At 33.2% G+C, this 27,936-nt stretch overlaps 1 protein-coding gene across 3 annotated transcripts; it reads left to right on the forward strand.

Moving 5' to 3' along the window:
• Positions 1-27,843, forward strand: LOC129260898 (minichromosome maintenance domain-containing protein 2-like). 3 transcript variants are annotated; one of them, XR_010296694.1, is made up of 23 exons: positions 1-149; positions 6,169-6,335; positions 6,884-6,947; positions 8,750-8,808; positions 9,077-9,180; positions 10,100-10,201; positions 11,099-11,203; positions 11,819-11,886; positions 13,094-13,183; positions 14,603-14,700; positions 15,150-15,167; positions 15,395-15,461; positions 15,968-16,104; positions 19,325-19,484; positions 20,321-20,410; positions 21,003-21,151; positions 21,962-21,993; positions 22,644-22,794; positions 23,300-23,442; positions 23,991-24,100; positions 24,437-24,510; positions 24,959-26,629; positions 27,748-27,843. XR_010296694.1 is itself a non-coding variant. In XM_054898898.2 (22 exons), the coding sequence occupies exons 2-22, from the start codon at positions 6,207-6,209 to the stop codon at positions 25,049-25,051; spliced, it is 2,043 nt and encodes a 680-aa protein (XP_054754873.2). In that variant the 5' UTR covers positions 1-149; positions 6,169-6,206; the 3' UTR covers positions 25,052-27,843. The 3 variants fall into 3 exon arrangements, 2 of the variants coding, with proteins under 2 accessions (XP_054754873.2, XP_063970491.1); XM_054898898.2 differs by having other exon boundaries at positions 24,959-27,843; XM_064114421.1 differs by having other exon boundaries at positions 25-170; positions 24,959-27,843.
• Positions 27,844-27,936: the final 93 nt, after the last annotated feature.

Genomic DNA, 27,936 nt, shown 5'->3' on the forward strand with positions numbered 1-27,936 from the left:
ACGGTATCGATATCTTTCTATTATACGGTATACCGGTACAGAGCTCGAGAGAGGAGAGGACGTCTGCTCTACTGTAAAAAGAGGCATCATATTTTTCGACTTTAGTCTAGGCCTATACCGAATGTCGACGCCGACTTCATCTTAGCTAGGTAAGCTAGCAAGATTTTAAGGTACCTATGAAAATGTTAAGTTTGTAATCTGAGTGTGGATGTTCAATTCATGCCATGGTGGTCGGGCTGGGAGAGATGTGCCACTGCCTGACTGCCAGAGTCTGCAGAGAGCTACCGGTACCTCGGGCGAAGTTCGTGCAGGCTCCACTTCACTACCGCTACACTACGCAAGCGGTAGTGGCCTGCACGAACTTCGCCCGAGGTAGCAGAGAGCTAACCCAGGGTCAGGGAGCTCGAGCCCAGTCTGCCAGGCCTAGTCCAGGCAAGGAGCTAAAGTAGAGCTCTGGACCGCTTCGCGGCCCGGAGCTCAGAAGCATTAATCACAATCGGTTCGAGTTTATTAAGACATTATTAATATTATCATGATTGATTATTAATATTAAGACATTCTGTCGCCGTGTTAAATTGGCGGTATCAAAAACATAATTTGTACAAACACTCATTTTTTTAAAATAAAAATGACCTGCACAGGAAAAAAATATTATGCTCTACAAAATTATTATATTTAAAACTTACATTGTGTAGATTACTTTGACAGTTTGAAAGAAACTTTGAGGTACGGTACCAACACGATGTAGTCTAAAAGTAAAAAGATACATGATGAAAGTTATAATAAATATAATAATTTAACACGGCGACAGATAGGAGAATGTCTTAAACTCGATCTGGCTGTGAAATTAAGCGAAACTTTAAAATGTCAACTTTCTTATTAATACATCTGATTTTGATGAAATTTTCAGTGTTATGCTCGTTGAATTTTTCTCTTTTTATTCAAATCGACATTTTGTTGTGATGGACTTGTCCTTTTAAGGTATCCCCCCCATTTAAATGTTTCATTTCAATATTTATTTTCATCTTGATTTTGGGGTAATATAGCTGAAGGTAGCCATATTAGGTAGGCTGTCACAGTTTACATAACATGGGTACCTTCGAGGTTTGGGTACCAAAAACACTCAAAATTGAGAAAGAAAAGAAATCATGCACCCACCTCATTTCTATGGAGGAAGGTCTAATGGACTGCATGAATCCTGACATCGAGGCAGTAACCAGACCCTCAAAAAAGGGGAAAAAAGGCTGCGTTCGTTCATTCATTCACTTTCAAAATTGCAATCAAAACTGGCCGATCGATATTGCAATTTTGAAAGTGAATGAACGAACGCAGCCTTTTTCCACCCTTTTTTGAGGGTCTGGATCCTGCCTCAATGTCAGGATTCATACAGTCTGTTAGACCTTTATCCATAGAAATGAGGTGGGTGCATACATGATTTTTTTTTTTTTCCCCTTTGATTTTGGGTGTTTTTGACTGCAGTTACAATGAGGTGTGTTCGAGTCCCAAGCAAGGTAAGAAACATAAAAAAAATTGATAGAGAAATATGAAGTGAACAAATCAGAAGTCTCAACAATCTTTTGTCATTTTGGGTAGGGGTGCATATGGAACTCTTTCCGAAATTCCATATAACTTCTGAAAAAGTAGCAAAATACAATAATTAATATGTGATTAATTAATAAACAATATAATCATAATAACCATAATAATAATAACATGATTGACATAATTTCTATCAGTAATTCAGTATCATTGTTTCTGATCAACACAAAGTAACAACTGTGAGTCTGTGATTCATGCTAATATTGCTATTAATTACAATAATTGATTATAATGATAATTAATAACCAATAATATGTATAGCATGATTGATATAATTTCTATCAGTATTTCAGTATCATTATTTTTTATCAATACAAAGTAACAACTGTGATTCATGTTGGTATTTTGATTTTTATGTTAATTACAATAATTATCAATTAATGATAATAATAATAATGGCACCATTTATGTTATGATTTTTATCAAATACTGTCGTGACTGTTTCTTGATCAACTGATCTCGTGGAAGGGACAAATTGCCTAAATTATAAATTCAAATTCAGTACCGTAATAATTGTTAGAATAATAATGATTAAATATTAAAATATGAATATTTTTTTTTGTAATAATGCGTAATCTCCACAATGTTTTCTATTTATGATTTGTAATCATGTTCAATAATCAATCAGTTTACTTCAGTCATCAACATAATAATAATTTATATTATTATCATCATTATTATTATCATTAATATTATGATCACCACCATCATTCATTTCAATTTGCAGTACGACACCATGCATGCATCTATCATTCATACTTATTCCATATTAAGCAACATGAATAATTTCAAGAGCAAAATTATAGTGTCATAATAATCGTTATTATTGCTTGTGTTTTATCTTGCACTAGTTTTAATCATAGATCACATTTGAATTAAATGCTCAATTCGCAGACCATTACAGCAATAGATCTACATGTTCCAAAAGTACCAGTGAGCATAAAAAAATCAAAATTCAAATGATGAAATATTGACCTTGCCTATTGTTCTAACACATGGTTGTTTATGGTACATGTACATAATCAATGTGAATCTCGAATAAGTTTTTGTGATTCTTTGTGTCCATGACTGTTTCAAGTTGCTGAGGGCATTCCAAGTTTCTGTGCCATTTAAAAATACAACTTCCATTACCATATTATAGATATTCAGATACATTTAAACAAAAAAATCCCTACTTAAACAAAGTTCTTGAATTTTTTTACTTGTAGTTTCGTTCTTTATACTTATTTTGCACAAATTCTACAAGATTATTTTTGGAATAACAATTAAACTTTCATAATTAATTAGAGCTAAAATCGTAATAAAAAAATAAATTTCTGTTACAGCCCAAATGATTTTTAGATTATGATAAAGCTGAAGATCTAAGCTTTAGTATGATGTAATTTTTATAAGAGGTATTTTTGATGGGTCAGCAGCCAGCATTTGATAGGCCAAGTACGGTACATTTAGCAGCTCAAAAACAAGAATACTGCACTCTGATTGGTCATAGAGACCACACACCTACGCAAATTCCATTGTTCCCCACAATTAACCCTGCCTGTTGTTTTAAAAACATTATTCAGCCAATCAGAACTCTATATAGATTTTATGCTACTCAGAAGTTTCAGAAATCTCGTCTTGCATCTTGATGGAAAAAGCTGGCTGCTGACCCATCTAAAAGGTACCACATATCAAGAGTGACATTGTAAGAAACTATAGAGTTTAAGCTTTCTGATGATATAAATAATGTTAATGCCCAAAACACACAATTTTGCACAATTTGCAAGAGAAAACAGAGGAAGAAATTCTGTTTGAGGCTTCTTTTCAGGCCTGAAACTCACTTACATGTATTTATCAAAATATTTTATACAAAAGAAATAACCAGTATAAAAGAGTAACGTTTACTCTTTCTTATGGTACAAACATTATCAATTTTACTCAAGGAGAAAATGGTTAAATTCTTTGAGAAAGAATGTCTCACAATTCACGAAATTCTGCATGGATATGAATTCAGCCATGAGAGGACTTGGATAAATCATGGACCTAATCTTGCTCATTTGCAGACTGACTGGGTGAGGGGAATTGGTACATTTTCCCAGCAGGATTAATTCCTTTAATGCACTTAGTGCTAGAAGGCAGCTTGAACTAATGCTGGGGTAATGATACTAATAATAACAACAATGAATTGATTACTTCTAGATGGATGGTGCAATATAAATGCCTATTATTATTATTAGTAATCATCCCAATGTGGAAAAAATAGCCCCTAAAAGTAAAATTGATTTCTTAACCTGGATAGATACTGGATATAAAAAGAAAGTCATTGTCACAAGATTTACATATAGCCTACATTTTGGGTATTGGTGTATCACTATGGAGGGGCTGTCCACATTAGAACAAAACATGCAAAATGAAAATGAACATGATTCAATGATCAGTCATATTTGCATGATGATTTAAAATGAGAGTATCTGCATGACTCAGAATCAGCATTCAGTCAGGGAAGTGACCTTAATATGACCTTCATGTAACCTTGGCCGTATTAGACATTTCTCCCCAAAGCAACAGTATGAATCAGTTTCATTGCTTGTCTGCTGAGTCTGTTTAGTGACAGGATGCTATTATTAGTGCTATTGATCAAGGAGGTTGAACATGTATTACCCCCTTGATCAATCATGCCTTTCTCATAGTTTACAGATACCAATTCTATTCAGTCTCTTCTGAATGTTTATTGTAGATTTCAAGTTCTTTAGATTTTCTGATTTAAACTACAATAAGCCTAACTATTTTTATTTTGATGACAATTATTACTGCAATTTTACCAATTGAAAAAAAAAAGAGGAATGGAATTGATTGTAAATGTAAATGTGCCATTATGAACAGTACAAATATGTGAAAATACATGTAATTAGACAAAAAAAAGAATTATTAAAACTTTTTTGTATTATTGGATATACATTGTAGGCCTATGTAGACTAGATACTCGGTCAAGCGATCTCCCATGCAAATTCCAATGTAAAAGACAAATGTGTAATATTTATAGTATCCATAATTTTCTTTCCTACCCTGAAATTTGACGTTTTATATAAGAGAGCAAGGTTTGCCAGCCCATTTTGAAATGAATAATGAGAAGCAGATAATATCGACTGCTTTTCAGGATAACGGTACCTTTAACAATTCCTTTTCAGCCTGATACCGGTACCTTGAACAAATCAGAGTTTTCTGTTTTGTCCTTGAGTCCTAGCTAAATCTAACAGCAAGATAGCCAGAAACTGGTCATATGAAATAAAAACTTTAGTGGGTAATAGTAATTTTCATTGAACTTAATGTCCATACATGTATGTAATTCATTGTCCATTTGAATTATATTTCACTTTTAATAGCAAAACCATGGACCTATTACAAACTGAGTCTGTGATGTGCAGACTATCTCTCTTCTCATGTATGTACAGTGAAAGTGACTCATAACATGTTTACAAGGATGTAAATTTTAGCACATGATGATGACAGTTCATCTTTTACATAAAGACCTACTGTATGACCTATATTAGGAGGAGGAGGTACATACATGTATGTAACATATTAAAATCTGATAATGGCAAGAATGAGCTTTGAGTCCATGATAACACTTAAGAGCAGGGTGCTACATAACTTTTTAGAAGCACTTGCCCTGTCGGGCAAGTAATTTTTTTATATAGTAGGAATATACTTGCCCGAAAATCTATTTCACTTGCCCGAAAAATCCTTGAAAAAAAGTTTTACCTCTTAAGAAAAAATATTGCGGTTTTATAAACCATTCATCTTTTTTTTTTCACTCTTTTGACATGAACTGATGTATCTTGTTCTTGCATTTCTTTTTACAAAGTGATTTCATCTTGCCCACCATGACCAAACTTAGGGACAATATATCATATCGACCCTAATTTTGGTAATTCTGTGAGAATTTTGCTTGCCCAACTCGGGCAAGTAGTTTTGGTCTTTCCTTAAAAACACTTGCCCGACTTTAACTTTTACTTGCCCCGGGCAATCGGGCAAGTGCTAATGTAGCACCCTGAAGAGTATTTGGATATAGTGGTGGTGTGAGAGTGGATGACTGCATCTGAGAGAGATTTGGTAAATTACTGTTCCTCTGCATATACATGTTGTTTTGTTTATCTTTTAGTCAATATGACTTCTAAAGAGATTGTGTATTCTTCTCAAATGTCTCTCATGTTTAATTTGTATTCCTTGCATCTAACTTCTAAGGGATTTGATAGGGTTTAACTGCGTTTTTCAGAAATGTGCAATTTCATTATATTGATTTGTTATCTGCTTTATACTGTATGATACCTACCATCACAATTCCCAACAGCATTTACTTACCATCTTCTCAAGTTGATTTTGTTTTTGTGCTATGATTTAAGTTTATACAACTTATCTCTTCATGATATCTTCCAGTGAAACTTTCAATGAAACTGCCCTCATGCGCAACACATGGTTTTTCAAAATTTTCTTAATGATAGACATATATATGTACAATGTTCCGATTTTATATATCTGATACATACTATAATCTAATCAATTCTGTCGTACATTAAATTGGAAATACAGGTTGTTGATCGGCAGAGGCTGGAAAGAACTTAGTCTTGATGTTAGCTGCAGCAAGAATCCAGCAAGATAAACTAAACCTGAAGGAGAGTGCATTGTATTACCTTGACAAAACTGATCAGCTAGCTTCAATTAAGAAAAAGTGTATTGAAATACAGCAGAGCAATGAAGTAAGGAAACTGTTTTCATTCAAAATCTACCTGTGTGAAATCTAACCTACATGTAGGACCCATTTCATAAAGACATCCGATTCTGATAAATTTGCCATGGTAACATTGATATTGATTGGCTGCTAAGCCCTGTTCCCATGGTATTTATCATAATGGCAAAGTTTCTAGGTGCTTTATGAAATGGGCACCTAATGGGCATTGTTTAATATACTGTATGATGTAAAATACAAATTAATAATTTCTAGCACAAGACACATTTCCACATAAGCTAATTGCAGATCTGAAAAGTATTTAAGATATAATATACATGTATGTCATTGGTAATGCCTTGTCCATGCACATTCGTTAACATATTCATGTACAGAGAAAATACTGCATTACATTGCTCCTGTCAGTACTGTGTAAAGGAAAAAACCTGAAGTATTTATTTTATTCAAAATTAAATTTAGATGAACAGAAAAGTACATTGAACAGTAAACATTGCATTTAATTCAGATATTAAGAATTAATTATGTTGTCATTCAGTTCTGTTTTCCTTATTTTAACAGAAACAAATCCAGATTTACAGCTTCCTTATCAACATCGATATCCAAGAATTATGCCAGATTGATGGTAAGCATTGATTTAGATGTGGGATTTCAAATTTTGTTGATGTAATGAACATTGCCGATTATTTATTGAATTTTCAAAATGATACTTTGATTGATTCTGACAAGTATATTATTGATATCGTTTCCATTGCTTTTAACCCTATAAGTGTCACATGGGGAAATGGGGCATGTCAGGGCTATATGCAGGAACTTGAGGAGGTTTATTTTAATTCTTGATTTATTATATTCAGTTGATAGAAAACATGACAAATTATATACCATTTTGAAGGTTATGATATTTCCTATCTTTTGATATGATTTTTGAATGAAGGGCGCCCTCACTGTCAGCAAAGGGCGCCCTCATACACCATTGCACTAATTCATTCATTGTCAGTAATGCATCTGAGCACCCTGTTTTCTAATTCAAACACATATCATATGGGAAAAAAAGTATATTCATGTTTTAGAACATATATTTGGCTTTCAGAAAAACATTAGTTTTTTACAATTTGACTCTTTATGACCGTTGTGGAATAAAATTTGTGTGACCATGTCATGTAATAAATTTTGCGTAAAAATACATCTCTTTTGTTATTGCTTCATTTTACAGTTTGAGTATTCTTGAGAATATAAATTTGCAAAGTATAATACACAATGAAACAAAAAGCAAATTACATAGCTCTCCCAGGCCCAACTTCCCTGACTGTAAACCTCGGCATGTTTGTTGCATCTCGCATAGGTTCAGGGGGCTGAACGGGAATCCATCGGCTCGCTTGGCCATCAACCGCCGGGCTGGCCGGCCTAGCCACTGATTCCGTGTCGCTACCACTTGCAAGTTGCACTTTGCATGCTCGCGTCACTATCCATACTCGCGTCGCCATCGCCAAAATCCACATCGGATTCATCAATATCTAAGTCAAAATCTGAACCATCCAGGGTATCGTCAACATCACGAATCGCAAACGTATCAAATAAATTACGGCGCTCACCAGTTGAAGTCGACGGATTCACCCATTCTATCTTTATTTCCATCCACTCAAACATCGATTTCTGCTATTCATCACACGGCACGTCAGACAATAACAACACAGCTGATCAGCGCCGAGCACACTGCACTAGCACTATACACAACAACGCATCATCGGCCGAATTCAACTTTCATGCCTCGGGAGCAAAATCATGAGAAATAAACCACACAATTTCATTGGATAAACTTCGGCACCGGTTCGATACAATACTTTATTAATTCCATATTATTTCAACCAATCATAGCTCGCCTTACAAGCCCATATGATACATCGCTGCTGAGCAGAAGCCAATGGAAATATGGGCGTCCCTAATCGGCCCGTGCATCCTAGGCCACGAGCACATGGCCGATCTAAACGGCCCGTGACATGTATAGGGTTAAATGAGATATCAGCACCTTATGTCTACTCCCATTGTCTGTATGAAGTAAACACCATCATCTACATCTTCAACTATTAGAGTCTGAAGCTTAAATTTAGGTACAGTGTTTGTGAAGCATTTGAAAAAAACAAACTGGTTTTATTTTCCATAGTGATACATGTAATATGATTTCACATCATTGCCAATAATTGGTAGAGTTGAAATGGGAGAGTTAAAGAAAAATCCATTCAAATCCATTGAGTATTTGTTAAAGTGCCTTTTCTTTGCAGCTACGAAGTTCTTCACAATTGCTCCAATAAATATACATATTCATTAACACATTTGAAGAAAAAAACAGTCAAAATATTCTTAATATGTTTTTATTTTTCTTTGTTCATTAATAGCATGTCATGTTTTTTTTTCTTTTTTGTTTAATAGCGGAACTCGCAAACATGGTTACTTGCAAGCCATCAGATGCATACACATTATTTCAGGAAGTAAGTACATTATCAAAAGAGTGATACAATGTCGTAGTTATAGAACTGTATTGTTTGTAAACTGAACCCAGTCACTGCAAGATACTGGTACATGGATTTTGTTTTCTGAATCTTCATTAGATATTAAAAGACTTTTGTAGAAAAGAATGTTTGCACCCTACCTAGAACAGAAGTTCCCTTTAAAACGTTAAGATTATGCTGAGTTGTCAGTTGAATGTATCAATTGTACGTTGTATGTTCATGTTTATATTCCAACCCCATATATCAGGTATGTTTTACCACATCACACACACTTGGAGTCATTCCAAAGAGCATCAAACCAACTCAAATCCACTGTAATCTCATGCTCAAAGGCCTACCTACACTCCCTAGGTAAGTTGCATTCACATGAGGGGGTGTTTGACAAAGAATTAAGTATAACTCTAAATCACTAGTTATCAAATTCTCAGACGCATGACCACACTCGTCAGATCAGGCTAATGGGATGTGCTCTAATACGTATTGATTAATCCATGAGAATATGTGTTGAGTATTATGTACACATCAGTACTTTATAAGCATGACTTTTAGACTTAACATTGAACCCCCCACCCGATTAAAAAAATAAAACTCTTTGCCCACTTTGTTCGACTAGAGTCACAGCAGACTGCGAAGTTCAATTCATATCACATTCTATTCACAATACACACAGAGTGCATTAAGACTAATGTTCATACACACATGATGTGTGCATTACATTGTACTGTGTTGCACACTAAGCTTTTCTTTACAATAAACCAATCAAAAGCTATTGTGAGCTGAATTAGCACTGTCCATACAAAACCCCTTTTAAGGTTGCACCTTGAAAATAATGTGGCACAGGAGTGATTCTGTCCGTGGCGGGCAAAGAGTTAATTAAAAATGAATAGAATTCTTATCGTCTCGACAATAAGGCTTTTTTTTTCTTGGTAACTCATGAAACTTGTGATTAATGAATGAATTCAAAGGGATTTTGATATCATTAATTTCTGAATGTAGCTTGCAATTCCATATATTGATAGGAAATTTTTTTATTTTATTTGTGTAAGCCTTGATCACTCCTTTCATTCATTCTCATTACTCATCTTCAGTGTTTCCAGTGCCTCTGCCCATAAAATTAAAATCAACTATGGGTATTTTTTTGAAAGCTGTTATGGTTCTAGTAATGATATGATTGTAAGATATTTATCAGTAGGTGAAAAAATATAATCGTATATCATTTTATGCTCTGCAAATTTTATAAGTGGTATTGAACTTTCCTATTAAAATATAGCTTCATATTGCAACCAAGAGATTACTTTGCATCCAAGTTTGCATCCCGCTTTTACCAGTTTGTAGGCGTGGTGTGTAGTATGACATCTCCTTCCAAATATACGTAAGTGTTTGTTTATTGTACATTGCTTTCACATAATGTATACATTTGTATGATACATGTAAGTGTATAACTCACATCAAAGATATTTTCTCATTCAAAAGAAGGAGATAAATGCCGAAATGTGTCGATCAGAAAAAATTTAGGGAAATAAAAATGAACAAATTATATATATTTCCTCAATAAAGACAATTAGCAGTGGCATTCTGTTTTTGTCTTGATATTAATCAAGACTGTTTTTACCTTGATGATATATATATCTATCTACTAATGCTTCCTGCTGTATTTGGATGTTCGAAATAGAAAAGATTGTTTAAAAATAAGAATAGTGACTTCATCTTGAAGGTGAAGTTCACCCCAGAAAAATGTTGATTCTAGTAAATAGAGAAAAATCAAACTAGCATAACGCTGAAAATTTCATCAAAATCGGATGTATAATAAGAAAGTTATGACATTTTAAATTTTCGCTTATTTTTCACAAAACAGTGATATGCACAACTCGGTGATATTATGCACAACTCGCTGAAATGCAAATGAGAGAGTCGATGATGTCCCTTTCTCACTATTTCTTTTGTTTTTTATTGTTTGAATTATACAATATTTCGTTTTTTACAGATTTGACAATAAGGACAACCTTGACTGAACCATATAGTATTGAAACAAAGCTAATTCTACATATTCAGGGAGGATTTAATCTTTGTTTTACTTGACAATGAGGGGAAAATTAGAATATTTCATATAATAAAATAAAAAAGAAAAAGTGAGTGGATGACGTCATCAGTCTCCTTATTTGCATACTGACCAGGATGTTTATATAACTGTTTTGTGAAATTTAGCGAAACTTCATGAGAAAAACATGCAAGTTTCTCAGTAACTTGATATTTGTTTTGTTTTTGACAGTCGATGTGCCAAATATAGATGTCCAATTACTGAATGCTATGGATCAGATGAAAACACATATGTTAGATTGCACACTGCAGGAGCCAAAGAGACACAGACTGTTAGGTAATTTAATTAACCCTCCTTTCATATCATTACATCTTCATACATTTAGAATGAAAAGTCATTAGTTTTCTTCCACCTTTTGTACCTGTGAAATCAAAATATTTGTTGTACCAATTGATGTATTGAATATTTTTTTAATTTTAATCAGTTGCGCATGATAATGAAAGGGAGAATTAAAAGAATTCAAAGAGTTGCAAAAGGATATTGATTTTTATCTCCCCTTAAATTAATTAATTACAATTTAAGACATGCATATTCAACCATTGTGATGTTTCGACATAATTGCTCCTGGATATCAGCTGTTCACTGCAATATTAGTGTAATGAAAAAACAAGTTTATGAAAGCCCTTGAACTGATCAAAATTACAATTTTCCAGGTGAAAAAATATTAAATGGTAGAATTTGAAGAATATGGCTAGATACTTTGATTGTTATACCAGGAACATTGTTATGCATTTCTGTACATAAAGTTAATGAGAGAATTTTGCATTTTCTTTGTGCATGTGTTTTCTTGTGTTTACCATTATTGACAATAACTTGAAAAACGAGATATGCATAGTGCATAGTTATATAAGGAAATTTAATTGAAGTTATCAAACTGTCATTTTATTGCAGGAATGATTTCCATTGCTTCTATTGTGGTACTCTCCTTGTTGAAGATGTGAATGGTAGAATCATTGGAGGTATGACTTGCTAAGGAATATCAAATTATCATATTTATTTTAAAGTAGATCTAGGGAAAGCTAATATTTTAATTCATTTATAAGAAAGAATGATGTACGATTAATGCTGATTTTATTTGAATAATAATATAGAAGCTAAAACTTTGCTGCATAAATACCAGCAGTTTTTATTGTAGTTCGCTTGACCTCATTCTATTGAGAGCTCATTTATATAATTGGTAAGTATCTGAAAAAAACATATCAAGGTCCCGTCTGACAAAGAGTTATGATTGATCCAATCGACTTCAACTATGTGGGAATCCATCATTTAAAAAAAAATTCCTACAGGAAAGTTTGCGTAATTTTGTATAAAAAAAAGAAAAGAAAAGAGGAGCACAGCTGTATAGTAAGACAATTATGAATGTATATGTCTAGAAAACATTTTAAACATACATATATGCATTTTAGATGTTGGTGTTGCTGGCTTTCCATAGTTATGGTTGATCGGATCAATCACAAATCTTTGTAAGACGGGGCTCAGGTTTGTATCCTCTTGAAATCATAAACCTCAAACTATCATATAACATGTGGATGGTATTGATAAAAGAGAGCTTCAACACCCAATGTTTTAGATAGAAAGCTTTGTCAAGGGATGATGCAAGCTGTGTTTATATCCATACAGGAAATAATCAATTGAATGCATGGTAGCTATATTGACTGTTAGCTTATAAATGCTGTGCATACATTGTTAGTTTCCAAGTCCTCAACCTCATGCCTTCCTGACTTCCTGAATGTTATTGTAATAGTGATCTCATCGCAGGAAGCCAATGATTTCTGCTTTTTATATTTATTTATGCATTGCCATTGTTGCAATTTCTCATGAATTCACTGTAAGAGAGTACTGAAGTGTAACATCATAAAAACATCAGCTTTTGCATTTCACCCTTAATATCATATCTAATTGTTTAGAATCAGGCCAATCATACGTTGACATCTCTAGGGCTAATTATGTATTCATGTGGTCATATGAGCCTCATTGAACTGAGCTCTACCAAATTGGGGCTGTTGACGTTTTATCATGCTTCTCTGAGAATTGAAATAAAATGCAATGAAATATTTAAAAAATATATATAAATGTGACATCATCACTTTGGTACTTAACCTCTGAAAATTGGTTGGGTTGGATTTCCCTTTTGTAGTATCTTTTATTTTATTTTTTTTACTTTAGAACGGCTCATTGTGAAGATGGTATGCAAAGATGCATTTTATGAAGCTGCATGTCCACAGTATCATCAGTCTATAACAGTGTACATCAGAGGTGAGATGTGATATGTGATATTTTTATAGTTAAACCCATAAACCCAATTTCACAAAAGATGTTTAACCTACATGTATGAGGGGGACAAAACCATGGACTATAAGATAAAGATTTCATGTATGATGGCAATTCATTCAAGCATGAATTTAGCACCCTTTGGCAAAAGTGTGCATTCATTATTGGACTTTTCTCAGCTTATGGGCTATTCCACGGTTACTCACGTTACATTTGGAGACACCTTGACTCATACTTGGAGCTGTAACTCCATTATTATTGATAGGAACTAAACATCTCTTTATCACAACATAGTACGCAGTCTGACTATCCTTTTTATAAAAACAAAAATTGGGAAATTTCATTATGCTCCTGGCAAATCTTTGAAATGTGTCGGTTACTCATGTTACATGATTTGGACATGCATAAAATGAAAAGTGGACATAAGTGAAAAGTGTCCTCATGCAAGGCTTTTATGAAAGTTGATTATATCCATTTCAAAGAAGTATATTAGTGAGACAAATTTGTATATAATTATAAAAATAAAGAACACATGGTTTTTACTAGGGGTGCAGATAATGTGGTTACTCACGTTACGGTTCAGATGGGCTATATGTACAAAGACACATTGAGCTCATGTCCACCAACCTATGGAATTGCCCTTATGCTGAAATATGCACAATTATGTACACAAAATCTGCATAGTCCATTGCTTTGTACCCCCAACTAATTCAAACTTCTTTGTGAATTCCGGCCATTTACCAAGGGATCCTAGTGGTACAGGTGTTAAGTCTATTAGATTGAATGATACACATATCAACAGGTTCAGTAACTAATTTTATAGATATTTATTATGCACATGAAGCACCTCCTTCCTATGCCCCAAACTTGAAGATCAGTGCATTCAAATGAGGAGGCTTTGAAATTTGCCATGTCATAGCCAAAAAGTCTAATGGACCTGTGTAGATGTCAGAGACTAAAATAAGATTTTCAAATTTTCAGTGAGATGGAATATTTAAATTCACGTGTTTGCTTTCCGCCTGTTTGTAGAATTTGGTCTGATGCTCACTAGAAAATTCCACTTGGAAAAGTATTAGTAAAATGACATTGGAAAGATAAGTTTACTAGCTTCTACTTTATTCCAAATAGAACTCTAAGCTTCTTATTTGATCCATTTTACTGTCATAAGAATTAAGTAGAATACTATTTACTCACACAAAGAAATAACAACTATGAAAATAAAGAAAATGTGTTAACAGCATAAACTGTGTGTGAACAATATGTAGATCCAACTTTATTTGTCACAAAGTTGTTGGCATTTTTTCATTAAGGTGTGGGCTTATTGATTTTTGTCCTCCTGTATGATTGTGCCATGAATTTTTCATCACTAGTCTTATTTTTTCTTGACCATTCTTGACCTTTCAGATGACCTGATGCCCTCAGTCTTCCTTGGTGGGTGTTTTAATGTGGTTGGAATACCTGCAATAGAAAACTCTGGTTCAAAGATGTCACTAGCATTTGAGGTGGGTGTAACTTTCACAAATATATATTTGAAGATCACCCCTACCCCCCCCCCCCTCACAAAAAATATAGATTAATAAAAAAATGAAATAAAAAAAATAAAAATGAAATAAATAAATGAAAGAAAGAAATATATATTATAAATTTAAAAATGGACAAAAATATGCATGAATTGTAGTATCTAAAAAAAAAATAGTATGAATTATTATGCAAAGATCAAAGCTGAAGACAAAGATAAGCCTGCTGATAACCATTTTGTGCATGGTAAATCAAATGATAAAGTCATTGTTGATAACAATTTCTGTTGTGAAATACAGTACGACAATACGCCAGACGGTGGCCTGTACTTATAGAGAAGAAGAAGAAGAAGACATGTTTAGCTGTTTGTTAATACATTGTGAAAGTCAAATTTTTCCTTTGTCTTTTTCTTCACTCTATGTTTCATTGATAGGCAAACAACATATTGCTGGTAAGTGAGATTTGTCTTTTAAATTTCTGGTGTTGGTTATAGAACAAGGTTGATTTCATTATATCAAATTTAAGTACTAAGATATTATGAAAAGGGTGTATTATAAGATAATTTGGGTCTATATCGGCAATTTCAATTTAGTTCTACAATATCATTGATTAAATTATGATTAGCATAATATTGAATCCTGTATGCAAACAATGATATTATCATATATTTGTTGATAGATTGAAGAGCCAGCCACCGCACTGATGCCAAAAAATATTCCAGAGACTATCAATCAACTCTATACGGGTGTGTATGTGTTTCTATTCTATTGAAACTCGGCTTTATGAATATTCATTTGATAAATTTTCTCATTGATCATGCAGTATGAAGTAATGATTTTAACATTTATCTTATTAGTTTACCTTCATATAATGTGAATGTATTATGATTGGGGATGCATTAATGGGCTATGTTTTCATTTGTATTGCATTCATCTGAATTTCTGACATGTTTGTCTAGATGTTATAAAAACTTTTGAATGTTAGATAGTAAATAACAATCCTCCCCGGTTCATCTTCCTGTGTTGAAATAAATCACTCCTTGTAATGTGTGGGGGTATACTTTATGCCCAGTTTCTTCCAGTTCATGAATGGAACATGTGTAGAACTCAAATACTTACAGAGAAAATTTATTGTCGACACAGACCATCATTCACAATCAGTTTAGGCAATTTTTTTTTTCAGAAAAAGATAAATGAATGTGATTGTTGATTTATGAGCAATTTGATATTTTACCCACACTTACCTTTACAGACCGTGTATCATCTCCATGGAGTTTCAGTTCAAGCATAGCATACTTGTTTGCTCCTGACATAGCACCACATGGAACCTTTCACAAACTTAAACTCCACCTTCTGCTAAGTCTAATGCAGACAACACAATGTGAAAAGGTGAGATATTTTTAATAATTCATATGTGCTTGTTACAAAGCCATTCTACCATCAGTGATTTTTTTTTACATAAGAAAAGTGATAGTTTTGTTTGTTTGTTGTAGTGTTGGAAGGGGGGGTGGTGGTTACTAGCTATTCTTTTTTTTTTTTTAATTCAAGAATGAATTTCATAGCCATTTTCATTGGGGTCTTATAAGTGCCTTGAGAAGTATCAAATTATCATGCTGATATTAAGAATTTGCATGGTTATTAGTGCTTCAATCATATTAGAGACATCAAGATGATCTCTCAGTTATACCCCTTACAATTTTAACTATAATTTTTTCTATTTAGTCTTTTTTCAATATTATACAGTAAATAATATTTTGGTTTGTTTTAAGTGATGTATTGATGTGTGTTATAACTGCCCTGTTGCATAAAAGTTACTATTATGGTAACTTTGCCATCCAATGGTAACTACCATGGTAATGATGATCATCAGCCAATCAAAATCAAGGATTCCATGCAAGTTACCATTGGATGGCAAAGTTACCATAATGGTAACTTTTATGCAATGGACCCTATTGGTTTATTCATATGTATGTTTAAATATTCCAGAAGGACATGCTGAAAACAGCTTGATAGCTTTGTTTTTATATCTATACTGTATATGAATTAAAAAAAACTGAAAAAGAAACTGAATCATATCATCAGCTTGAAATATTCAATAACTTTGGCTGTAAATAATTTCAGCATCAGTTTTAGCACAGTAGAATGAATGAATGGATTGATTAATTAACCAACAAATTACTGTACCATTACAAAACTTTGTGTTTAAAAATGGATCTCCTCTGACACCCCAATTTCAAATTCCAGGCTACTTTCACTCGCCCCCCCCCCCATCCCAATATCAACAAGGAATGGTTATCCTTAAAGTTGAATTAAGAAGGGGGTGAGTTTCCATAAATATAGGTTCTACATACAATATATAGTATATATAAGTTGTTCAAACACATAGCATGTCACAATAATCCTCTGCCTTCTCGATATTTTGCTTTGAAAGTCTATGAAATTAGCCACCTGTCAGAGCCCGAGAGACGAGTGTACAGAAAAGTCACTCGGAGTGTGACGTCACCGGGGGGAATTTAGTATGAGAGGTGCCTGAATGTCATACAGAAATGCTATGCAGAGAGAGAAAGATATTTTACAATTTTTTTTCAAAGCAACTCAAATCAAACAAATAGGACTGATATGTACAAATCTTCACTTTCCCTGTATAAAAAACAGTATGAATAACCACCATGAACTCTTCAATCATGATGTAAGATAGCAAACAGTGAGTTATTGAATGATATTTTCACTATTTCTCATTTATTTTATCACGATGTTCAATCAAGTGAGTAGCTGGAAAGTAATTCCGGCGGCTAGCTCAGCGCGCGCTGAACGCATAATACTATAGTACACACAACACCCAGGCATTGAGTGTACTGTTATGGTCTGGTATGTCGACTTAGTTCATGGCCGTGCAGCGATCCCCTGGCGTTTTTTCTTCTTTTCTTTTGTCTTTGACTCCACTTTTATATCCTCTGGATCATTTCCACTCATAGCTCATTCCACAGAACAATCTTGAACCAAACGTATAGTATTCTTTCTCGGCCTTCTGAGTTGTTTTCTATATTTAATTACGCTAGGGGTCACCGTCACACATACAAACGCAATTCGGAAGTGAGTTGAAGACAGAAAGATATATAGTAATTAGTATACATCTCTATGGTTGAAGACAACAAGAACGGTACGGTAGCTCGACAGCTAGCTGCGCCGGAGCGGGCGGCCGGTCGGCACAAAGCAATTCCGCAACCAACTGTGTTTTTTTGCAAGAGCCGCGTCACACGCGGATAAATATGTCATAATAACACGTCTGCTACGTTATCGACTGGTGAGAAGATCTCGATCAAATTTCATATTATTCACCTTGAATTTATTCCTTTAGGGTCTATGGTATCATTCTGAGGGAATTCACATATTTGGAATAATAGTACGGCCACAAATATTTTAATCATTTCCTCTTTGCAAGTTCTATGGCTCGCAGATACAACTTCAACTGCAGTTATTCCATATGAAGGAGTACGTGCATAGTACACAAAACGGCACTGCCTTGTTTTACTACACCGGGACCGAATACCCCCCGGTGACGTCACACTCAAAGAACACCCGTCTCGGTAGGCATTGCAGGAGCGAACTCAGGGAAAATGGGTAGGGATAAATCGTTCAAATTCACTATTTTGAAAAAAGAAAATGGGGGGTCGAATCACCTATTAGTGTTTGGGGGGTTGTAAGGTTGCTATTAATGTAAATATCTCAATATTTGGAATCGTCTTCTTAATTCAACTTTAAGTAAACAACCACGCACTCTCCCAGCTAATCCACCTTCCCCCAATGAGAATTGACCTTCATAAGGCCTGGCAGAGAGAGAGAGAGAGAGAGAGAGAGCAAGAGAGAGAGGGGGAGAGAGGGAGTTAACTGGGGGTGATTTTTTTAAAAGTTATTGTTATTTCGGCAATTGTGGGTCATTTTGCATCGTTCAAAATTTCAGTTCGATCTCCATCTAAATTTTGAATCGTTTTTAGACGTGCTAATGTCCTAAAACAAATATAATACAAATATATTCTTTCAAGATTACTGTCAGCCAGGAAGCTCTGAAGAGTTTGTTTACACTATTACGTAACAAGGACAGCTGCAATCCCACTCCATGCCGTTCATCAGCCTGATGTGGTGGCATGCACAGTGTTTTATCAGCTCTTATCAGCAGCTGCAGTCACTAAATCGACCCCACCCCAGTTTAAACGAGAGAAATGAAACTTTCCCAAAAACTGAAAGTGGGGTGTCAATACCCCACTTGAGCTCCCATTGACTAACACGCAAGACATTATCAGCAGTCAGATGAACCCCACCCCAGTTTAAACGAGAGAAATGAAGCTCTCCCAAAATCTGAAATTGGGGTTTCAAATACCCCACCTGAGCTCCCATTGACACAACACGCAAGGCAATGGAGTTCCTGTGTTATAAGCTGGTGGGGTATTTTTTAAACACAGGATTCGCGTAATGACAACAAGCAAACAAATGAACATACTTAAATAAATTCATTGATTAATTAATCAGTAAAAATGAACAACGATGAAAAAATAAAAAATAAACACCCTTCTTTGTGAAAAATTGTTCATTACCTCTCATTCTCTATCAGATCCTAGATGTACTAGCTGTTGGCAAGGATACCCATATACTGCATAGACTAATGATGCATGTAGCATCGTTAGTTAATCAGCAGGTAACACATGCTTCATCCACGCCCATATTTGGTCATATTCAAAAGGATCAACAGACTGGTACATGCATCATTGAAGGTAAAACTGGAAGATGATTCTTAAAACTGTTCATGAATTACCCATAACTTGAAAAACAACTGGACTATATAATCATTCCGATGTTGATTCCTACTTCATATAACAACTAACATTTTATTTTCATTAGTTTTCTTAAGTGCTTTGTTACATGTTCCCTCATTGTAAAAGCAATATATATGATAATATGTTTGTTATACTTAAAAAAAATTTCAAGTGGAAAGTATTAATGATTTTCTACATTACAGATTAATTATTAGAATTATAGTGGTAGATATTTAGATCTTTGCTATAACAAAATAAACTTTGGTTCATATTTTTGTACTTCAAGACCAGTTGGTAAACACTTGAGAGGGACAGATATTAAGTGTTATTTTTTTTTCCATTTATGAACATAGAAATGCAATAATATCACTAGCGTATCCAGCACCAACTATGACAAAGAAATGTATTTGCACAAGTATAATAGAGTCACTATTGTCCCCAGACAAATGGGCCAATGAAATTCTTTGTAGGATCTGATGCTGGATACGTGCCTGATTATATTCCTGAAATATTTGAGATATAATGAATCATATAACTGAGAAATTTTGAAATATTGTTTCCAAAATGAATTTTTGTTTCTAATTTGTAAATTCTGCACTGTTGTGTTCTTAACACAATTGGAACAAATTAGTTATGATTTATTGAAAAAAATAGATCAAAATACAAAGTAACTTTAAAATGAAAGTTACATGTAAGTGAAATCAGTATGATACAATTTAGTGAATTATACTGATCGCATACATGTAACAAACTAGAATTTTGATACAAATTTATTAATTTTTGTGCATGTATAGCTGGCTCTGTAGTACTTGCACACCATGGAGTGTGTTTACTAGGCTGCTTGGATACATGGAAGAAAGATGCCAAGGAAAAACTGAGAGCAGGTAAACCCCTTAGATATCAGAAGACAAATATTTCTTTTTCATTATCTATCTGGGCCTATATTTGATATCATAGTAATCTTTTAGATTTTACATGCAAATAAATAAATGATACCCAAAGCATAATGAAAATTTCATCAAAATTAGATGGAAGTTTAGAATTTTATTCAATTTCACAGAATAGTATTTTCTCTATTGAAATCATCCTGTTGTTGGGTGTGACTTGACCTTTAATATCTACTTTCATATCATTGAGCAATCAAACCCAATATAATGGTGTATTGAATCATACAAAGAAACTTTTATAATATCATATGGTGAATATCATATGGTGTATTGAATCATACAAAGAAACTTTTAGAATATCATATGATATTGAATTTATGAATAACCGATGTTGCACATATATATTATTGATTTATGTTTCAGTCACCTAAAATTGCACTATTTTTTTTTATTCAAGACAGAATTCACGTTTTTATTTTTTTGTAAAAATTAATCTTGTACGTGTCTGTATGTGTCATGAAATGATAAAAAATGTAACCATTGGAAAACAATCAGCTTATGAATTCCATTATTCTCTGCTATACTACAGCAACGGACAACAGGGTGATAACATTGACTGTCCCACGTACTGTAGATGCTGGTCCTCTACAGATACATACCTTACCTCTTCAATCAACCTTGTGGGCCTATGCTAGTCCTGATGTAAGAAAGATGAAAGCAGATCTCTTTGTGGCACAGGTAAGACATTTTTTTGTGCTGTACTAAACCCAGGTGAGATGAATGGGTACAAGGTTGGAGTTATTCCTTGAATGCTTTAACGCGTTTGTGGCGGTTAAGCTGCAGCCCAGATGAATGGGGGGCAGTAGAGTATATAGTAGATGCATTCTATGAATTGACCTATTATTTTATTTCAAATACTATAGGCTTATGAATAAATGTGGTCTGGTTTCATGAAACTGTCGTAGGGACAAGTTTGCTGACATACCATAGAAACACAAATTATGAGACATGTTTCTGAGAGGTGGCCAAATTGGATTTGTGATGAGTTGGAGAAATAGACCCCTCTTTTATCAAGCTACTAGAAATTATGCATGTTTTTTTTTCCGGGAATCTATTCAATTTGCCCGTCAATAATTACATATGTGGATGAACTACAGTACTTGTATAACAGTCTTGGATTTTATGTACTTGTCATTATGCTTGATAATCATCTAGTTGACTGGTACATCCTATGTTATAAAAGTATTAATGTTGCTGTAATTTAACAAGTAAACAAACTTTTGTATCTGTAAAGAATTTTATGACATGGAATGATATTAGGTTTTCACTTATTTATCCACGACAGAATTTATCTTCATTACAGCTTCAAAAACTAATTTTTTATGGTCAAAGAAAGGTTCTATTTTTTGAAAGAAAATCTGTCTGTCCATTCAAAATATCTCACCTTTGTTATATATTTTCTTTATTCTAAATTTAGACTTGTTTTTGTTATGAAGATGGTCATATTTGAAATATGTAATTGATTTGATTTATTTTTTTAACTTTCAGGATATTGATGAAAATTCCAAAAAGATTCCAGAGTAAGTTAATTCTGCTGCTTCCTATTCAACTCTTCTGACAAAATTTTGTTGAAATTACATATCTAGAAAAAATGTTTAACATTTACATAAAACTTCTTTTTTGGTTATTATTTTTCTTTCAGTTAATTCCATGCAAAGGCTTTAGCATGGTAGTATTTTGGTGTGACAACAATGAAAATTAATTTACCCCTCTCTCTCTTACTTTCATTTATTTATTTTTGTCCAATCAACTCCCTTCAGAGGCTTAAGTATGGTATGAAATGTGTAATAACAGTAGGTGTACTAGAAAGATTAAATTTACCTGTATATTCCTTTCAATTATTATTTTTTTCCAATGAACTCCCTGCAGAGGATTCAGCATAGTAGTAATGAATGATTACAATACCCAGATTAGACTTGAATAATCTTACACCTGTTACTTTCGTTTAATTTTTTTCTTTCAATGAAATTTTTTCCTAAGAGTTGAACATGATATTAATTTATGATAACAATGAGCATGCAAGAAGCTAATTAATCAGTACCTGTTTATTACTTTTATTTTAAGTAAACTTTTTGCAGATGCTTCAGGTATGTTTATTGATCAGATACAAGGCTCATATATTTTTTTGCCATGTATGTCACAGTCAATCTTTCAATGTATATTTTTACAGAGGCTTCAGTATGGTAGTGATGTGTGATAACAATGAACAGACATGGGATGAATTCAAAGAAGCAAGTCTGATCCATCAAGCTTTGCTTGGTGCTATGAATGCCACACAGGATCAACCTCATCAAGTCATTTCAAATCAAGACTTTAGACAGGTAAACCCTACACTCACACTGAGATGAACTTTTGTATTTGAATGTTACATCAAGTTATTTCAAATAAAGATGGCTTTTCGTATTTGTATTTGGATAATTTTTGTTTTGTCCACCTGCTCTTCATAATTCAATGAGTCATGGTGACTTTGAAACAGCTCGGTACAACCAATGTTTTTACTTTTGTAGAAAGCAATTTCATGAACTGTCTGCTGTATTTGTATCTTTTGTTCAGGGAAAAGAACAATATAAAAAGATGCAATTTGTGATTTGTGAAGTGTTGTCAAAAGTAAGGTCATCGTTTTTTTTATAAAAATAGGTACTTACCTCAACAATTGCCATCAATAAAACATTTTTTATTAATAAATTTATTTAGAGCCTTTTGGAAGCATGATCACTATGGTTATTGTCTGAATATTGTGATTTACGAGAATGTCCCTATTTGTATGTTTTGTGTGTATCATAACAGCACATGATTTGAATTTAAAAATAATTTTGTCTCCTCTAGTTCATTACCCTTGCAAGCCAGCAGCCTGCAGAACTGACCAAATCCGCCCAGCAGCTTATAAAGGGATACTTTGTGGGGAGTAGAAGGGTGCGATCATCTGGTGTGAGGGGTACACCATTCCCTCCTGCTGCGCTCAAGACCCTGTAAGTTTATTGTTTTGACGATCTGTAAGTTTAGTTTGAATTAGTGAATGATGTGCATTGTACATACATACCAGTTCCATTACTTTTTAGAGAATGATGAGTGCATTTTTCATCTTTGGAGGCCTATTTTTCACCCCCAATAGGTATATATTGATGTTAAGTCATAGGGAACAGGGTTGTCAATTAGAGATTGACATTCGGAATGTTCCTATTCTTTAAAGATTATTTGAATTTTGCCTCTGAGTGACCATAAGTAGAAAAAGCTTAATAAACTTTTACATAAGACATTAATTAACAGTTCAAAATAGGCTGTAAAATTACAAAGAAGCTGAAATTGAGTTTAAAAGCCAAACTATAACACTGCCGTTAATTTATTGTATTTTATGATCTTGATATTCCATAAATTCAAAGTTTTGCAACGTTGCATTATCATCAATTATCTAAACAAATCTTACCAAGGAATGAATATACCTTCACATAAATTAAGCAATATAGATTTAATATCATCATTACTAACATTCTGTCACATTTTCTCTTCTGTAAATCAGAACAAGTATGGCAGCTGCCCATGCTAAGTTGTGCCTCCGTAAAGATGTAACAGAGAATGATGCTACACTAGCCATTATGCTTTATGAGGAGTCAATCACTGCTAGATTTGGTAAGTCTTCTCTCTACAACCATTCCAATGATTTCTTTTCAAACATATTCTGAAGTGTTATTGGCACCTTTTTCATGTTTTGCGGGGTTTGGGGTTTTCTGTGTGTGAGCAAGCACACACAAAATGTAACTTTTGGGAAAATATTCCTTTCCTTTAAGAGAAATTAGTAAGCAAAAAATGAAATGAGAATGTGGATAAAAAGGATATAATATCCTGTATAAACAAGTAGAAAAAAGTTGCACAGGTGAATATCTGTATGATTACCTCTGATTATAATACACATTTTATTTGGGGTTATTAAAGATTATCAATTGAATTATCTTGTATTGATTTCAGGTTACTCAACCCTAAATGTACACCCCTGCCCACATTTCAGGGACAGCAATATGAGTAACTATCTAGGCCCAGAGGTAAGAATCATTCAGCTCTTGTAATGTTGCTGCTGTTGTTTTTGTTGATGGTGTTACTTTCATCATTGATAATGTTGCTGTTGATTTTGTTGGTGATTCCGTTGTCACTGTGGCTGATGCTTCTGTTATTGTTAGGGTTTAATCTGTTTTTGCTGCTGATGTTTCAAATTCATAATCAAATATAAATTTCATTTAACTCCTGGACATCTAAGTGAATAGAAATATTTATGAAATATAACATTTAAGAAATGTAGCAACAACACTCTGTAATTTTGTATTAATGGCTTATTTCTCACCTTTGAAATGGAAATGTGTAAGATAATTGCATTGCAATGTATCTGTAGTGTCCTCAGTACAAATTTTTGAATTCTGAGCAAAAATTAAAGTGGTATGACCATCTATGAATATACAAGTAAAAGTTTCTTCTGTCAAATTGTTTTTTCTTCAGAATGACCTTCGTATGCAGCAGTTTCAGGAGCAGCTGCGGAGATTCTGTGCAAACCACGATCCCAACTTCAGTATTCATTCTCCAGAAGATTAGCTAATCACATGGGATTAGAACATACAGGAAAGGGAATGCAGACAAATGTAGATGGACCCTTTTTCATAGTGATCATATTTGATCTCATCAAATCGAATGCCAGGATTACAGTAGCCTTCAAGTGTACTCTATTAAACATATTGTTGGAAACTTGTTTAATGAAACCGGGTCACTATAAACTTGTCTTATATAGAAATCATCAAATTATGGTGCAGGATATAACCGTATATTATTAAAATCTTTATTTTTGGGTTTGTTTGATATTTGTCTGTATTAGATTTATTAAATTGACATTGTACAAATACTTGTATAAATGCATTTAAATACAAATAAAAGTAATATTTTGTTAATATTAATGATCCTATGATTACACACAATCATTTGTACATCAAATTTGTTCCAAAATGTTCTTTTATGCAACATTGATTTTTCATGCTCTTCTTGAAAGAAATTTGAATGTTTGATATTGAATTGAAAGTGTATTTACATATTTTCATTGACAGATTATATATTTATTAAGTTTTGTTTGTATATACTCTGTATTAGAGTTGAAAAAGAATGTTCATTCTGAATGTATTTTTAAAGATATATATTGATCTGGATGTTTTTATGCAAGGTTGAACCTGGAGAAGTGTATGCTAAGCAGTAAAGCTTTCGAATTATTTTTGTTGACAAATATGCATATATTTATTAGAGTTTTATATAACAATATATACTCATTTATTTATTCATTCATTAGAGATTTATTGTTAAAAAGAAACTAGTGGGAAAGATACAAACAATGTCCGAGTGTATATATAGTAGACATTCGTGTAAAATCTAATGAATAAGACATTTAGTACATGTATTACATTTTTACAACTTTTTTTTCTGTTCAGAAGAGTGCTTGCTATATAATGTTCTCTATCTATTACAAATGGACAAGCGTGCCAGATGCATTGTTGATAGTCACATAGTTTTTTTTTCTTGTTTAAAAAGCTATTTTTGCCTTCTTTATAACAGAATAAGCTTAACTTGCCAGTATTTTGTATTACAATTATTGCCTTTCATTGCCTTTGAGATGTATATAAATGTGTGTAAGTATTTAGCATAATTCTTTTGTTGTGGTCCAAGGCTGAGGTAGTTATGACCCTATGCAAATCCCAAATCAGTCACCTTCAAACTATTCCCCATGGGAAATTCTTACTATAGTCCATCCAGAATATCTTGCACCTTTGATGCACATTTTTTTTTCAGTGCAAACTCTATGTAATGGACAATGTTACCTTACCAAGACTCATGCAAAATGACATGACTTTTAGATGAAGGGCATTTTCATTAATAAGAACCCTTTTTTTAACATTTGACATCCATTTGTCTCCAGGTTCATTTTATTTACTTCATGAGCTGTTAAAAGTCATGATAAAGGTTCATATTGATGTATTGTGGCATTTATTTTCAGACTATAGATGAATTGATTGTCACTTTGATTTGTTTTATTTTTCTATTCCATCTTTAATTACATGCCATAAATATTTTTTGGTCTATTTCCAATAAAATGGTCATACTGGATTGATAACATATTTTTACATTATCAAAGTATAAATGAATTTAACTACCGTAAATTTTCTGAGGAACCATTTCTTACTGTGATTTTTAATGATTTTTTATGTTTTGAGTATAGAAAAGTTATTTATTTAATTCATGAAACAGTGGTATTAGCATGTGTTTTGTGATAATTTATTGAAGTTTGCAGGTCAATGGTTAAAAGGTTAAACATTGTACATGTGTGCATTAGATTCACTAGCGTACCTACGGGGGGCAGTCTGCCCCCCCTGATGAGCCACAACCCATGCCCCCCTGACAAGCTTGAAAGACCTTTTTTGCCCCCCCCTGACGAGCTTAAAGACCTTTATTGCCCCCCTGACGAGCTTTTTTTTTTTTTTTTGCTTGTCAAATTTTTTTCTGGTACGAAATCCTTTGATTTGTGATTGAAGACCTTCTTTTTTTTTTTGCTTGTCAAATTTTTTGGCGGACGGTTTTGCCCCCCCTGTGGAAAATCCTAGGTACGCCACTGATTAGATTCCTGGATAATCATAATTTTCATACATTGCAAGAGGTATTACTATTGTTGATAAATGATCTTTGGTTTGTAAAAAGCAGAAATATATTTTGTTTATAATACCATTGTTTTTGCATATGGTTTTCTACAATGAAATACATGTACCCGGTATACCCTTTTCAGACCTTAAGAACTGTATGCAAAAACAATGGTATTCATAGAAAAAAAATTCTGCTTTTTACAAACCAGAGATCATTTATCAACAATAGTAATACCTCTAGCAATGACATAGTCTTAACAAAAGAAAATGTATAGGACATGTATTTATGGGACACTGGACACCGATTTTTTTTTCATGAAACCTGAAGTACTTTTAGCTCTACCAATTTATGCAAATAACGGGACAAAATACCTTGGCTTTTGTAGAAGTCTATAAATTATAATTCATGGCTTTTAAAGTGATTTTTTCACACATTACAATTACCCATCTCTTGGAGTGTTATTTTCATCTACACTGTAACAAAATAATAAGTTTGGAGAGTATAAAGCTAAAAGTATAGTATTTCATAGTATTAAAAACAGAAAGTCATTTTATGTATTTGGGAAAAAGGCAATCTTATTTATTCCCATTTATATTTTTGTTTTGTGCAATAAGAAGTTATAGATCATATAGCAAGCATGAATCTTGAAGGAACGTGTTAACACTGTCAGTCTTTACCAAAATAAAAATTTGTTCAGAGTTAAGAGTAAATATCTTTATGTATTTATGTGTTTCTTAAAACATTGAAACATTTGTGCAGGTTGATAGATTTAAAAAAAGCACAAATGAAGAGCTAGATTTCAG

Source organism: Lytechinus pictus, unplaced genomic scaffold, assembly GCF_037042905.1.
Source record: "Lytechinus pictus isolate F3 Inbred unplaced genomic scaffold, Lp3.0 scaffold_19, whole genome shotgun sequence".
NCBI classification, from domain to species: Eukaryota; Metazoa; Echinodermata; class Echinoidea; order Temnopleuroida; family Toxopneustidae; genus Lytechinus; species Lytechinus pictus.

Excerpts from the sequence above, each read along its gene's own strand:
- LOC129260898 (XM_054898898.2), top strand. The coding sequence starts at position 6,207 with ATGTTAGCTGCAGCAAGAATCCAGCAAGATAAACTAAACCTGAAGGAG. Across the intron at positions 9,181-10,099 it reads GGCCTACCTACACTCCCTAG|CTTCATATTGCAACCAAGAG; the intron begins GTAAGTTGCATT and ends ATTAAAATATAG. Across the intron at positions 19,485-20,320 it reads TGGTACATGCATCATTGAAG|CTGGCTCTGTAGTACTTGCA; the intron begins GTAAAACTGGAA and ends GTGCATGTATAG.